Source organism: Leptinotarsa decemlineata, unplaced genomic scaffold, assembly GCF_025532065.1.
Source record: "Leptinotarsa decemlineata unplaced genomic scaffold, Ldec_3_MD MMD2_tig00001719_RagTag_RagTag, whole genome shotgun sequence".
Classification (NCBI taxonomy): Eukaryota; Metazoa; Arthropoda; class Insecta; order Coleoptera; family Chrysomelidae; genus Leptinotarsa; species Leptinotarsa decemlineata.
In genome coordinates, this window is record NW_027412569.1 from 11,302,166 (window position 1) to 11,318,253 (window position 16,088).

General features: G+C 35.8%; 1 protein-coding gene across 4 annotated transcripts in view; it reads left to right on the plus strand.

The window, feature by feature from the left end:
• The window catches only part of LOC111515538 (uncharacterized), a 41,721-nt gene that overhangs the window by 14,748 nt on the left and 10,885 nt on the right, over positions 1 to 16,088 (plus strand). For all 4 annotated transcript variants that reach the window (XM_023171767.2, XM_074176504.1, XM_074176506.1 and 1 more), the window contains exons 3-4: positions 6,958 to 7,394; positions 10,541 to 10,657. In XM_023171767.2, coding sequence (XP_023027535.1) covers positions 6,958 to 7,394; positions 10,541 to 10,657 — 554 coding nt within the window. The remainder of the gene's footprint in view (positions 1 to 6,957; positions 7,395 to 10,540; positions 10,658 to 16,088) is intronic.

The following is a 16,088-nucleotide window of genomic DNA, read 5'->3' on the forward strand; positions in this document are numbered from 1 at the left end:
AAGTTGTGATGTACAGGTAATATCGGTAGTTTCATCAATTTCCCATGCAAAAAAAGAAACACTTTCAATCTTCTTGCTTATATTTTCCTCAATAATGTATGCTATAATAAGATAATTTTGGATGGTTTTTGCGGTACCCGAAAAAACGCTACCGTTTAAAAAATTGCCAAATTGTGAATCATATTTGCCCCATTGCACGAGGTAAATTTTTTAAATCGGAGTATCCTATTTTAGACCACGTTTGGTATTCGGTTTGTACGGAAAATAAAACACGGGGTCAACAAAAAAGTTTTTCTCGTTTAATGGAGCCGGTTAACCGCATTTATCGTACCAACTAATATTAAATCCACGATTTTGTCGATTATCTGACGATTTAATTGAAATCAAATTTGGTTGAGGCCTTCCCAGAGTTTTAATAATGTAATATTTATTATCATAAGATAAAGACTTGAAATTATTTGTCAGCAACCAATCGACTATATCGTCAGATTTTTCAATTTAGTTTAACTAAATAATAAATGAAAAAAAAAACTTACCGAAAAGTGAAAACCTGAAAACACATTAAAAATATTACCAAAAAGCACCGCTATAATATAATACTGCCTGTTTTATACACAAATAACAAATATTATCAAGAAACACTTGTAATAAACTCACTTCAGGTTCATTTATAAGGAACGGAATGAAACGACTTCGTAGAAAAACTTCCTCTATTCAGAATAACTCAAATTGATCTACCTTGTTTCAATTACATGATCCTCGTCGTAATCCTTCCCTATCTCAATGTTACATAATGTTTTAATAACATAAGATCGGCATACATCGAAAAGAGCTGTCCTGGCACGTATTAGGTGTTCTAATTAGAATATTGTTTATTTCTCAATTTGTTATTGTTCCACATTATTTGCTATACCAGTACATCTCCCCCCGATGACGAAAAAAAAAATTTTAAACAATATTTTTTTTTCATTCAATAAACAATTTTGTCCTATTTTTGTGTATTTCTACCAGCTTATTATCTATTCTAACTACAACATTTGGATCTTTATCTTCTACTATAATATAAGGACCTTTGAAGATAGGATCATACTTATTTGAAGATGTGTTCCTTACTAATATCTTATCACCTATCCTAACATTAACAGGATTAATTTTAATATCTAGTTTTTGTTTTCGTAACGATTTTGATACCATTAAATTATTTCTCGCGTCATTCCAAGCTGTTTGCAATCTAAATTTTAACTGAATTGGGTAATCATCGAAATTATATACAGGGTCGACTTGTGTAGCAATGCTCGATGGTACTCGACTCATTTTGCCGAAAACCAATTCGTATGGACTATACCGAGTTTCCGTATGCACTGTATTATTATATGCAAAACACCAATATGGTATCCATGAGCTCCAGGTGTCTGGATGCTCTGATGCATGTATGCGTAAATAATCACCTAGATTTTTATGTGTGTTTTCCAATGCTCCAATGGTTTCGTGATGATACGCCGTTGAATTCAGCTGTTCGATTTTTAGCAGTTTGCACGACTCTTTGAAGGTCGACGCTAGAAATTCAGTGCCTCTGTCTGTCACAACTTGTTCTGGAATACCAAATCGTAAAATAAAATTTTCTACGAATGATTTCGCGACTGTTACTGCCTCTTTATTTTCTAATGGATACCCTTCTACGAATTTTGTTAACTCACATTGCAACGTCAAAATGTATCGGTTATTTTCCCTGTCTTGGTCTAAAGGGCCCACCAAGTCAAGAAAAACTTTCTGAAACGCTGAGGTAGCCGTTGTGGTTATTTTCATTGGTTGCCGATGCGGTCTTGAGTACTTATATCTCTGACAGTCATCACAACGTTTTACAAAATTTTCGATATCCTTTCGGAGACCAGACCAAAAGTAAAGTTTTCTAATATTGTTATACATGCGATTAATTCCAGCATGCCCTCCCGTTGGTAACATGTGGTAATCGTTCAAAATTAATTGCTGGGTTTCCTTCCTAGTTATGTGTTGCTGAGCTTTTATTATATTTATTTTTATACCTGCCTTTCGAATTTCATTGGGAATTTCCAAAATGTTTTTTAATAACGATGCGCATCTATCTTCTTTTACTATAACTAATTCTGGAATTCCATATTCTTGGCAAATTTCCTTCAGGTCTCTCAACGATGCACCGAATGCAGTCGCTGATCGAGATTCATCCTGATTCATATAAATAGTATTTGCCTTTTCATCATATAATATATTCCCTTTTATTTTACACTCAGAACGTTTTTTTCTTTGAAACTCAACTTTCGACAAAGGATACAACTGAACAAATTCTTTAGGTGGTTTCAATAATTCTACGACACCAGGATGATCAGGCCTGTTATCGAAAGAGATATTGGACTTTTCCCGTGAATTGTTGCCCAATTTCTTCGTTTGTGCCCTTGTCACGACATTCATGACTTGACAGGAATTAACTGACATTTCTTTCAGTTCGTCGGAGTCAATTTTTATACGACTTAATGCATCAGCCGTTACATTATCTTTTCCTTTAACATAACTTATTGTAAAATCATATTCTTCTAGTGTTAACCTAAATTTCGTTAGTCTACTTGAAGGATTCGTCATACCGAAAAGATATAATAATGGTTTATGGTCTGTAAGGATAATGAACTTTTTCCCGTAAAGATAAGGACGAAATTTTTTCACACTCCAACAAATAGCAAGTAATTCTTTCTCTATCACACAATAGTTGACTTCAGCTTTATTCAGCGATCTGCTGGCGAACGCCACCGGCTTATCATCTGAATTTGACAGAACTGCTCCGATAGCCAAATTTGAGGCATCGGTACGTAATTTAAAAACGTTTGATTCCGAAAAATCAGGATATGCGAGAATTGGTGGTTGTACCAGCGCCTGCTTTAGCGTTTCGAATGCTTTTTGACATTCTTCGCTCCAAGCGAATACTACACCCTTTTTTGACAATCTGTTAAGCGGTGCTGCGATATCCGCGAAATTCTGAATGAACTTCCTATAATAGTTCGCAAATGCTACAAACCGTTTAGTTTCATTCGAGTCTTTTGGAACCGGAAATTGCTGTATAACACGTATTTTTTCAAAATCTGGAGATATTCCTTCAGATGAAATCACGTGACCCAGATACAATATCTGTTTTTTCAAGAATTCGCATTTGTAAGGATTTAGTTTTAAATTGACCTGTCTCAATCGCTGCAAAGTTTTTACCAAATTCCGATTATGAACTTCCAAATTATTCCCGAAAACTATCAAATCGTCCAAATAAATGAAACATCTCTCATAATTTAACCCTGACATTGCTATGGTCATCGCTCGAGAGAAAGCACTTGGACTCAGTTTCAACCCCATCGGTAATCTCGTCATTTGATACTGACCTTTATCGGTTGTGAAACTTGTGTAAGCTCTAGATGTTGCATCCAATTCAACCTGATAATAGCCCTGAGATAAGTCAAGATGTGAGAAGTACATCGCTCCGGAGAGTGAGTCTAAAATTTCATCTATGCAAGGTAATGGAAATTTGTCATCCTCAATGCGTTTATTCAACAGACGGTAATCGATAACTATCCTCCATTGTTTATTACCCTTACTATCCTCTTTTTTCGGTACTATTAACAATGGTGCCGACCATTCGGACCTTGTTTCCTCTATAATTCCTTCTGACAGCATGTTGTCAATTTGTTTATTTATTTCCGCTTTCTGCGAATGCGGTAACCGGTATGGTTTTACGTATACCGGAATGGCATCCTTTTTTAAATGTATGGTCTGTTTACAGACATTTGTCACCGTCAGTGGGTCATTTTCAAAGCGAAATACGTCCGCATATTTTGCACAGATTTTATCAATAGCTATTTTTTCCTGCTTATTAAGACCTTTGGTATTTATGGAGTTGAGTAACTTATCTATACGCTCAACTGAAAAGTGTGTGTTTCCAAAAGTATGAACATCAAATTCTGAAATATTTTCAGTTTTGGGCCTAAAATTTTTCAAGTGTACCTCTTTATCCGTAATATTCAGAATTTTAACAGGTATAATGTGGTTGTGAGGCTTTGCGATAATTCCCGCAGTATAAACACCTTCTGAAATTTCTTCTGGTATGATAATACAATCATCTGAGTTATGTACTTGCAAATATTTAATAATTTCGCACCTTGGTGGAATCGTTATATAATTTTCATACTTGGATTGCAGTGGAATCGACAGTTTCCGATTGTTTATATATATAGAGAATGTGCATAATTCGTAGTTTAATATTGCAGAGTGCTTGACAAAGAAATCTGACCCAATAACACCATTCATATCACTACCAAAGTCATTCACCACATGAAATTCGTGACCTATCTTAACGTCAGATAGTTCTAATGTAATATTAGCCGAGCCTTGCGTGAAGACAAAACCCGCTATGCCGTTTATTTTGATTCTATTTGTCGTATCAACAAACTGATTTTTATTTATACATGATGTAAAAATTACGCTTACCGAAGCACCCGTATCCAATAAAAATTTCAACTCACTTTTTCCGTTTTTCATACATACATAATTAAGACCATTCATACTTAAAACCTTATAATCACCTACATTCTCACTGACTCGACCGAAAAAACTGATTAGCTTGCGGGGAAGGGTTGTTTAATTCAGCATCCTGAGCGTTTTCCATAAAAAACCCTCTTCGAGATGGACTGAAAGTTTGGTTGTTGTGATTATTCCAACGCCCTCTAAAATTTCCGCGAAAATGTCCCTGGTTTCGACCCCTAAAATTATTTTTACTATGCAAACTACTTCCTCTGATCTTATTCGATTGTGAGTTATTGAATTGTCCGGTACTGAAATTTGGTCTTCCCCTATTATTCTGCTGAAATCCTCGACTCGTACGGTTGAAATTATTAAGTTTTGAGTTCCCTCGCATGTGAAACACCTGCGAAGAAGAGGTTGCACCTCCCGTACATTCCTCATCTACAGCTCCCGTTATAGCATCTTTCAAAGCGCTATAGTTCCTAGCTTTTATGACAGTTCCCAGATCGTGACTTCGCAGTCCGTTCGCGAAAGCATGAATTGCCAGTTTTTCGTTCGCAACTTTAAGAATTTTCATTGCCTCGACATTTCCATCGGCTTGCGCTATTGTCAAATCGACCAGTAATTCCTCGATTGATTTACCAAATTCATTCACTGATTTATGTTTTTGTTTTGCGTTATGTAATTCAACTGATAAACTTGCGGCAGAATGCTTTGTCAACAAGTGTGTTTTGATGTCTTTAATTAAATCAGTATTAGACGGATATGACGACTCTAATCTCATCTTTGCACTTTGTGACAATCTAGTTTTAAGGACATAGTTTGTTAGTGTTATTTTTCCATTATCGTCTAAAAGACTATCGTATAATTCAATGGCATCTATTAACTGTTTTACAGATTCCTCCGAATTGTCGGTTATAGGCAATAAGCTTGACGCTATTCTGAGATCAAATTTTTCACCCATTATTGTAAAACTTCTAGTAATTTCTGTAATATTAGCTAATCTAGTCTCTAAGGTATTTCGAATATCGACTAATAATTTGTTTGAAGATTCAACATATAACTTAACTTTTTGAATTATATCTGCATCTTTAGGGCCCGCATTGAATTTATTTTTCACTTCATTTAACTCTGATTCAATCCTATTTAATTCTTCAAACTTGCGATTTATAGCTTTTAGATCGACTCGCCTCTCTTTGCTATCTTTATTTAAATTCCTATTAAAAACTTTGAGTTCTTCAAACGAGTATCTAAATAAGTCTATGATGCTCATTTGCTACGCTAAAGACGAAAATAAATCGATATATTGATACACAAACTTATACTAAATAAATACGACCTTAAAATGTCTTTCCATGTGTCATCCAATTTCCACTCTACTTGTTGTTGGTTTTCACTTTGGAATGCGTGAACCACCCATGAAATTCGTTTTCTTCTCACTCCTTACGCCTATACCAACTCCTGACTCCTCGTTATCTCTCTTCTTATCTTCTTTTCTAATGATTTCTGGCACCTCTTTATTAGAAATGCGCCGAGTGCCAAAATGAAACAGGCGAAAGCTACTATGCCTAGTACTTCGGAAACGGAGAACCCATTGCTAGCTGAAACTCCACCACTGTTCCCGGCTTGGCTTATGATTACTTCTTCTTTACTCTCTGTGGATCCCATGTTGGAAGATGTCAAATGCAACTCGTCTCTATTTCTCAGTATCTACCCGTTAATAACATACGTGGTAATCCTGGAATCATCCTGGCAGGATCGCCATGTAATAAACTCACTTCAGGTTCATTTATAAGGAACGGAATGAAACGACTTCGTAGAAAAACTTCCTCTATTCAGAATAACTCAAATTGATCTACCTTGTTTCAATTACATGATCCTCGTCGTAATCCTTCCCTATCTCAATGTTACATAATGTTTTAATAACATAAGATCGGCATACATCGAAAAGAGCTGTCCTGGCACGTATTAGGTGTTCTAATTAGAATATTGTTTATTTCTCAATTTGTTATTGTTCCACATTATTTGCTATACCAGTACACACTAAAACGATTTACCGGAATAGTTTTTAGTCTCGGTCCGTCACGGTATCCCGTCCGAATAATTGAATAAAAAAAAATCACGTAGTGAGTGATAGTGTTTTTTCGGGCATATTATGTATTTATATTAAAAATTATTGGAAAAGTAATGATACCCAAGCATTTTTAGCAAAAAATAATCATAATTATTTGTCAATATCTTTAAATTTATTTCGATGAATAGCCTCAAATTTTATGGGGAGGCTAAGCCTCCCTTGTCTCCTCTAACGCGCCACCGCTGCGAAATTTCAGGGAGGTGTCCTTCTTTCAAGTGGATCACACTGTATATACTGAATCCGCTTAAACCCACAGTTTTTGAAAACCTCAACTATGTTTTTCTTTGTTTCAGTAAAGAGTACAGTCCAGAAACCAATAGCCATTAAATACAAATCTAAACCCAAAAGCGGCATCAAACCCTCAGCTCTCCCAAAACGAGAAACACCAACTCAAAAAGTAGTTAACTCAACACTACCTTCTGGGAATTTGAAAACTTCCGAATCGAAAAACTCGGAATCCAAGATTTCAGCCCTGAAAAGTATTGACTCTAAGATAGCCGTTCCAAAAGTTCAGCAGGAACCAAAAACAGCCGAACTGAAACCATCGGAATCCAGACTTGCTGCTGTGAAGCATGTTGAAACTAGGATTCCTGAAGGCAAAACTGTTTTTCAAAGAATCCAAGAGCCTTCGACAAGAGTAGGGTCTGCTAAGAGGACCCTCACCTGCTATTTGTGTGGGCGAGAGTTTGGAAGTGCTTCGTTGCCACTTCATGAGCCGAAGTGTCTTGAGGTGAGTAAAACAAATTATTTCAATGGTAACACAAGTCGGTAACAAAAAAGCTGTCTGGATGTTTTGAACTGAGATACTAGATCAAAAATGAACTCCAGGAACAGCTTCTGCTAAAAACATTCTTTTTAAATTGTACTTTATCATATGTTTAGGCAGTGATTGTCCCTACCAAACTACTAGCGCTGCTAGTGACTGATTTTTCGTACTTCAGGAAAAAGGTTCATTCCAACACGTTTTTCTTTCGGATTAATTCACACCGTGGGAATATTCAAGATTTCAGAATCTTCAAGTTTTGGAATCATCTTCAACTAGCACTAATTGGGCATCACATCAACTTTTCCTGCATTCTACTCGACATTCATACGGGTTCTCTAATGACTTTTATTTCTTAATGAGGTGTTTACCTACAATATAATAGTTTTATTACTGAGAGGGCATTTAAATATTTATCGTTATTTTTTTAGTACCAACTGTGAACTTATAAAAGTTCCACTTTCTAACAATTAGTACATTTACGAGTAGGTATAGTTTTCTGCGGGTTTGGGCTAATATCAATTCTTGACTTTTCTCTGTTTTATGAGTCTTCTGCAAACTATAATAAATCAGTGAATGATTATTCAGTTCAATCGAAATAACCTCTATTGGAACCAGTTCACTTTCGTCAACGTAACACAAGTTGATAAATTCCATCAGCATAAAAATTGGGTGCTAGGAATTCGATGAAATCGACGAAGGCCGGTTTTGCCTGGTTCTGACTGGCGAAGGTGAGAAAGTTGTCGAAGTGCTTGAAAATGTGGTAGTCGGCTGGCAAAAGGCCTGGGGACGGTGTTTTGTGAAACGTGCGGACGGACGTTGTGGAGCAGGATCAAACCTTTCTGCTGATCAATACCGGCTGCTGCTGTTGCAATTCTTGGCACATTTCGTCGATTTTCTCACAATAGGACTCTGCTGTCTTGATTTGACCCAGTTGCAGAAAGTTATAGTGAGTCACATCAGCCGCTGACCACCATGCAGTAACAATGGTCATTCTAGTGGGGTTTTGCCTTTGGGAAGTGCCTAGCGGTGTTCAACCACTGTCCTGAACATCTCCTGTTGTCGTAATGGATCCTATTTTCATCACACATGGCGATCCGATCCCAAAAAAGGATCGTTTTGGTTGCGCAAAAGCAAAGAAGATCAGACCTCAAAACGTGATAATTTCTGTCGATCGTTCAAATCTTGCAGCACCCTCTTTTTGAGCTTTCTGGCCTTTCCAGTATGTTTCAATATAGTAAAAACCGCATGGGAGCTGATGCCCAGTTTTTCCGCCATTCCACGCACTGTTTGTGATTGGTCAGTCTCCACCAGGGTCCTCCAAACTCCATTCTGGATTACTGTAGGTCAACCACTTTGGTGCTTCCATCAAGGAAAAAGTTGAAAATTATATCCAGGCTGCTGTGGTGCTTGGAAATTTCCCCCCAATGAAAGTTTAACTTTACTGTTCAACAGTACTGAATCGATTTGAGCTGTTCATTTCGCTAAGGTTGTCGAGCTCTCTACAGAAAGTTTTGGTCTGCAGTGTCTTAGTTGAGTGTGCTCATAAATATATTTTCAAAAGGATTTCACCCGATCAGTGCTAGGCGGATTATCCTGAATTATCATGGATGGATGCTGTTTAAATAAACGAACATGATTCGATTGATGATGATTACTTGGTAGCCACCAGCATTATACCATTGTCCAGTGGTTAGTAATATTCCTTGACTCAAAGTATGACGGATACCACAGGCACGAAGCCCTGTGGAAAACAATTTTCCGTGATCATGCCTCAGCCACCGTATTCACCAGATTTGCTCCCCTGCGACTTTTTCCTGTTCCCACGATTGGAGAGACACATGAGAAAACGGTATTTTGCGACTATTGAGGGGATAAGAACCTAATCGCTGAGTGATCACAAGAGCTTTCCAAAAAGTGCATATCTGAACTGTTCTAAGAATTGGAAAAACACTGCCACAAGTGTATTATATATCAGGGGAACTATTTTGAAAGGGACAAAATATACATTGATGAACAAAAATAAAATTTTTGGAAAACTGAAAAGTCGCCTTATTTTTTCAATAGACCTCGTACACCGTCCTAGATCCAGTGTCCCAGTTCAACTATTACCATAACCGTCCTGTCTAAACATCTTATGCTTTAGCATGTATCGTTCTAATGATCTCAAAGATTACCAGTAGTTTTAATTAAACTTCTGAGACGAAGTGGAACACTTGCTCGTTGTAAATATTTCCGGTATTAAAAATTCATTCGCAGCAGAAATGACCGTTCATCACGGCATATTTTTCTAGTTCATCGATGACTAGTTTTATGCTGATTCGGTCAAAGTTGATTTGAATTATAAAGAGACGTCCCCGGAAGATTTATTTAAATTTTTTTTACCCACGCCTATGAACACGTTCAACAACTATGAAAAATCATGTTTTATCTTACATAAAAAATATTTTTTTATGTGTACATGTGTACAAAATTTCATGATAATCGGTTGATAATCGTTAAACCGTAACAAACAAACTTACATTCACATTTATAATATTAGTAGGGAAGTAGGGATAAGCTAATGATTGATACTTAATATGTAATTTTTCAAACCAGTGAGAAATTCTTTAGGAATTGGTAAGATTAATGAAATAGTCCTTGATAGTAGATGACTTCTTTCGTGTGAAACTCATTATTTTGCATTTAGCTTCGTTAAGACATAGGTCAGATACTGAAACGCAAGTAGACAGATATTGAGATCATCTTGAAGCATATCAGAATCTTTTTCGCTTTCGATTCTTCTATGGTTAGAAGAATCATTGGCATGTAGGAGAAATTTAGAATGCCCTATATACCGGGAAACGTCATTAACAAATAACACGAAACGGAGAGGTCCCAAAATCGAGCCCTCATGTTGCTCTGTTGAATCTGTTTTCAAATGTGGATGATTCAGTTTATAGTGATGAAAATATAATAAATCATCACCACTACTTCACTAGTGCCAATAGTGGAAACCATCAATAGTGAATGATATGCTTGAAGAACTATAGCGATAATACTACGAAAAAAGTTTGCGGGTTCTTTAAACCAGATTTTTCTCCCAAGTAGATATCAAATTCGCTCATTTTCAGAAATGGGAGAGGGAGAATGCCAGCTTACCAACTCATCTTCGAAGAAAACCCCCTCCCAAGCCTGATGCTACCATAAATAGAGAAGAATGGAACAAACTGGCTTGGGATTCCGCTCAGGTATGTTTTCACGATAAATTCTACTATCCTAGGAATAAAACTTTATTTATTAACGCACATGTTACTTTAATTGATGACTACTTACCCAGCTGATACCACACTGGACATTGAATTATATCCCACAGATATTTATGCAAGATACCTCACAGTAGACGATGGTATGAATATAAACCATGTTCAGTTTATTGTCTCAAGAAACAATAAATGCTCGTAATTAGGAACTTTAACTTAGCAATAAAATAACGGTGACAGAAAAAAAGATATTTTACAAATAACACAGAACACATCTCAAGAAAACAATGAAATCAGAATTGAAATGCAAACAATTAAATTCCACTAATTAGAATTTTTTCAATGTATATTCAGATTTCGTAATGGAATTGTGCTTCTTTGTTTTTTCTGGAATTGAATTATATATAATGATCTCATCATGATTTATCGTTTGTTTTGCAAAGTTTTCAAAGGTTTCATTATAGATCAACTTACTGTTTCCAAATAGAAACCATAAAAAATGAGGCTAAAATTCAAATAGTTTTTCAAGTTTTGAGGGTACGAAGTTAATAATGTCGTAAAAAATAACTCCAATGATGACAATTTTTTTTTCAATTTATTCAAAACGTTCATCAATGTATGAACCTAAAAATTGTGTTCTACCTGTGAATTGTATACCATTATTAGTCAATATTATCGAAATACATAGTTCAAGAAATGTTGGTCTCGTAAAACTATCCATTTATAAGGATTCATTTAAATTGAGTCTCAATGTATATTCATTAAGCCAAATGAGAATCTCATCTAAAGCAATCTTCATATTTCATTTTCGTAAAACTATCTGAGAAATATATAATAGTAGTATCATCAGCAAATGATTTGGTTGGTGAATTGAAATAAATGAGGAAAAAACAGAAATACTTTTTAACAGTAGGTATACTTTGGAAGAAATGGAATTGTTCTTGTTTTAGAAATTAATTCAGAGTTAATATTTGGCACACTGAGAGTCGACGATCTTCAACACTGTTGAATTATATAATAATAATGATAATAATAATTCATCTGATCATTGTGAGTCAAAAAACACGTAAATATACATTGGAAACAAATAAATAGCATTAAAGTTATGAATATAAAACTCAGACGAATGAAAACTATAGACTAGCATAAATTGTCATTTAAATATCTCTGTTAGTTCGTAGTTATAGTAGCTTTTATCTAAATGAGGATAAATTCAGACCGTTTACAAAGACATCATGAGGTTCAGATTCCTAAAACGAAATTAGCAATAGTCACGAGAAGAACCATCGGTCAAACAGCAGACAGGTTATTTGTGACATAATTTTCCATGTTATAAAAACTGGTTAATAACTTTCTCTACATTCCATAGCAAAATCATTTCCATGACCCGTTCTGTCCCTTGAATGCCCAAATCAAATCTGTCCTGCAACCCCAGGGCATTGAGACATTGATTGAGCTACTCACAAACACCATCGACTTGAGAGTTCCAATTGAATGACTCATCAGTTATTGTGCCCAAGAATTGAACTTCTTTCAACTCTATTTCATTGCCGGCTCTTCACTATTGTTATTCTTAAGGTAAAATTACATTGATATACAATCAAATACTGCTTAAATTATACTACTGGTGCATGTGAAAAAAAAGTCGTAGGTCAAGGTTATTGAAGGGGTTATTGAAATTCTTCCTCCAAGGTAAGTCGTTATTACTCTATGCCATTTATTCAGTACGTCGTTAGGTATATTACGCCAGAGGGTAAACAGCATTATGATAAAATATTCAGCTAGCATTGGAGGGTGGAGAATTGTTTTCATAACGGAAATCAATGAACAGCATTTTTATTTTTGTACCACGATTGTATTCCATTATTCATGGGAATACCATGCGCTGGTAAACCATAACGTAACATGGGCTAAAAGTTCCGGGCCTTAGAAAGAAAACTCATTTTTTTTGTTTAAAATTGAATTCATTCACAAAAGCAATCCCCATCAGGATTCAGGAAGGAATCAAATGGTAGAAACAACCGGACTTCCAGAAAATAAAAGGAAATTTTGTGAGGTGTTCTACAAGGATCAGTTTTAGAACCCATCTCATTCTTATTATATGGTAATGACAGTGCACAACGATATTGTGGAAGAACAAAAACTCAAATCTGTTTAAAGTGCAATATCTGCTGCAATATCTACTGATATGAAAAAATCAAGGAGTGGTGTGATGCTAATTTGCTAGCCTTAAATATCACTAAAATCAACATTTTATCATTCAGATGTGCTCTTGATGACCTATCATTTGGTGATAACTTAGTGATCAAGAACGAGACTCAATCTAAATTTCTAGGTATTCACATTGACAATAAGCTCAAATTTATTGAATATATCAAACAACTTGAAACTGAAATTTGTTCTGGATATGATGTAGTGAGAGTAACTTCAATAAATCTGGAAATCAAAACTGCCAGAACGGTGTATTACGCCCTCGTTGAATCCCACCTACGATGTGGAATACTGTTTTGGAGAGTATGCAGTTCATCGGCACTTCTGTCTGTATTAGTACTGCAGAAACGGGCTATCAGGTATATGTGTAAGATTGAATCTCGTGATTCGTGCAGACACAAATTCGTTGAGCAAAAGATTTTAACAGTGATTGCTCTGTTCATTTTGAATCGGTTTGCCTCATTCACAAAAAAATCTCCCTATTTGAGGCTTCATGTCATTCTTATAGCACCCGTTCCACCGCGTTGAAATTGCCAATTCCTTTAACGACTTTTGTCAGGAATTCTATTCATTACAATGGGGTTAAGATGTTTAATCACTTGCCCTCAGATATAAAACAGGCAAATTTGACCAACAAAGTGTTTAGAATAAGATAAAAAACTTGTTTGGCTGATAGACCCTTTTATAATTTGCAAGAGTTCTATAATAATGGATTTACGTGACAAAATGTGCATATTTGAATTTAGGTTATATAAGATGCAAATGGTGTAGGATGCTTCCATCTACGAGCTGCACATCCTCTCCGTAGTCGCCGCATCGTCCTCTTTTGAGATGGACCATTGCACATTTATCTATCCCGAATTCCTTACCGATAGCATGCGTGTATTCTTCCACCACCCTGAAGGACTGATGGAGATCCTTCTCTCCAGAGGCATAAAGTTTAAGATCATCCATATAAAACAAATGGGTGACCTTGTGCCTCTGGTTTCCGGGGTTGCCACAGTTATATCCTCAAGTATTTCTGAGCGCAACGGATAACGGCAATAGTGAGATGCAGAAGAAAAGGGGACTGAGGGAATCGCCCTGAAATACAACCCTTCTGAAAGTGTTGAGTGGCTTCGCCGCTCAACATTTACATACATATCAATATACCTCTTTTGTAAAACGATTTAATTTTTGCTTCAACATAAGACCCAGTTTCGAGCGACATTTCCACCGGTGAGCACTTGAGGTCTGCGAAAAGAAAAAGTCGCTGTAGGCCAGACCTGGAGAATACGGTGGTTGCGGAAACAATTCAAAGCTCAATTGATGCAATTTTGCCATTGTTTTGATTGACTTGTGCCACGGTGTGTTGTCTTGTACGGTCGTTTCTTTGCCATTTCGGCCCTCGAACGCTTCAATAACGCTATATAACATTCACTGTTGATGGCATTTTCCTTCTCAAGATAATCGATGAATATTACATCACGAACATTCCAAAATACCCAGGCTTCGTTGAAAAATAGAAATTTATCGATACAATTCTAAGGTCTTGTGGTATTACTGTCGAAAAAAAAATCAAAATTCTCCTCTGATTGTTGGTTGGGAGGGTTTATCTGCCCACTTTGCAACAAACTGAAATGTAGGGAAAACAACGGTTCAAAACCGACTTTCCACAACTACTCAAATTTCCGGAACTGGCATTGACGTATGAGGCGTGATTATTTCCTTATGCACCGTACAGGTAAAATCGATAAAACGAATTAAGGGTTGGAATTGTATAGGTTAATTTCAGTATCGGTGTACCATTACAATGTCGCATGTCCTGTCATCAACAATAATTTTTCAAAGGTCAAGGTGAACAGACACCACACTGGCAACAAAAGGGAAATTAATGAAGAAAAGAGAATTGGAACTTTCTATGTTTTTACCACTTTTATTTGCAACTAACGTTTGTGCAGTTTCGTCATATAAAGACATTTTCAAACTTATACATTAAACTAAAATTAGCCCTTATATAACACCACTGTAGGTAATAATTTATTTATTTATTTCATACACTATTCTACAGGATGAACCCAATTATAGAATAGAGAGTTACAGTGGCTTTTACAAATATGTACTTACATAATATAATTTGTGAATCTATTTAAAAAAAAAATAAAAACAACACTGTCAGTTAGCTAAGAAATACCTTTTGATTTGTACAATCTGGCAATTGTATATATCTAGGACATGACTAACAGAATTAGAGGTATTGCACATTGTATAAATTGGAGATTTTTTCATTATATTTGTACGTGGAGTGTTGAGATAAATTGTGACACTATTCCTAGATTACCGTCTAGGAAGCCAAAAATTCAACATATGTAACAGTTGAGAGCAGGTGATGATATTGTTTATGGCCTTGAATAAAAAAACAAATGAGTAATATTTACGCCTTACTTTGAGACTACAAAAATTGTGAGTTACAAGGAATTCATGACTCTGTAGAGCTTCTAGTTGATTTGTATGAACCTGATAGTAGGGACTCCACACGACAGATGCATATTCCAGCCTACATCGAACAAAAGTGAAATAAAGTAATTTCAATGTTGAAGCTTTTTCAAAGTCTTTTGTTTTTCTGAGAGGGATGAATCAAAAGTAACACCTAGATCAGTGAGTGTGTCAGGACGCTCCAGAACTTGATGACGTAGTTCTGTAAATTCAAGTTCGTATTCAGTGAGTAAGACATTACATTACATTTGGATATGTTGAGAGATAGATCATTCTTTCGACACCATGTAGCAACGCGATTTAAATTCAGGGCGAGACGTTCGCAATCATTAGAACATGTTAGAACATGTTTCAAGTCATCTGCGTATAACAGGAAATTGACCTCAATCTCAGCTCCGATATCATCAATAGAGGTACTGAATTTTGTTTACTTGTAATTTTATCAATTTCCCTATACAGATAGGCCATAATAATAGTTTCAACGCAGATACAATTCAGAAGTTAGAAAACAAAGCCGTAAAGTGACTTACAGATCAATATACCCCCAGATCAAACAATCAGAAATCAAGAAATGGGTAACTCTGGTTTCCTTTTGGGGAAATCTGGAGTTTATAAGCTCAAATGTCCGGAATATAATAGTGTTTATGTGGGACAATGTGGTCGAAATTTCCAAAAACGGTATGCTGAACATGAAAGGTCCTTCAGACTAGGTAAAAATTATTCAAAGTTTGAA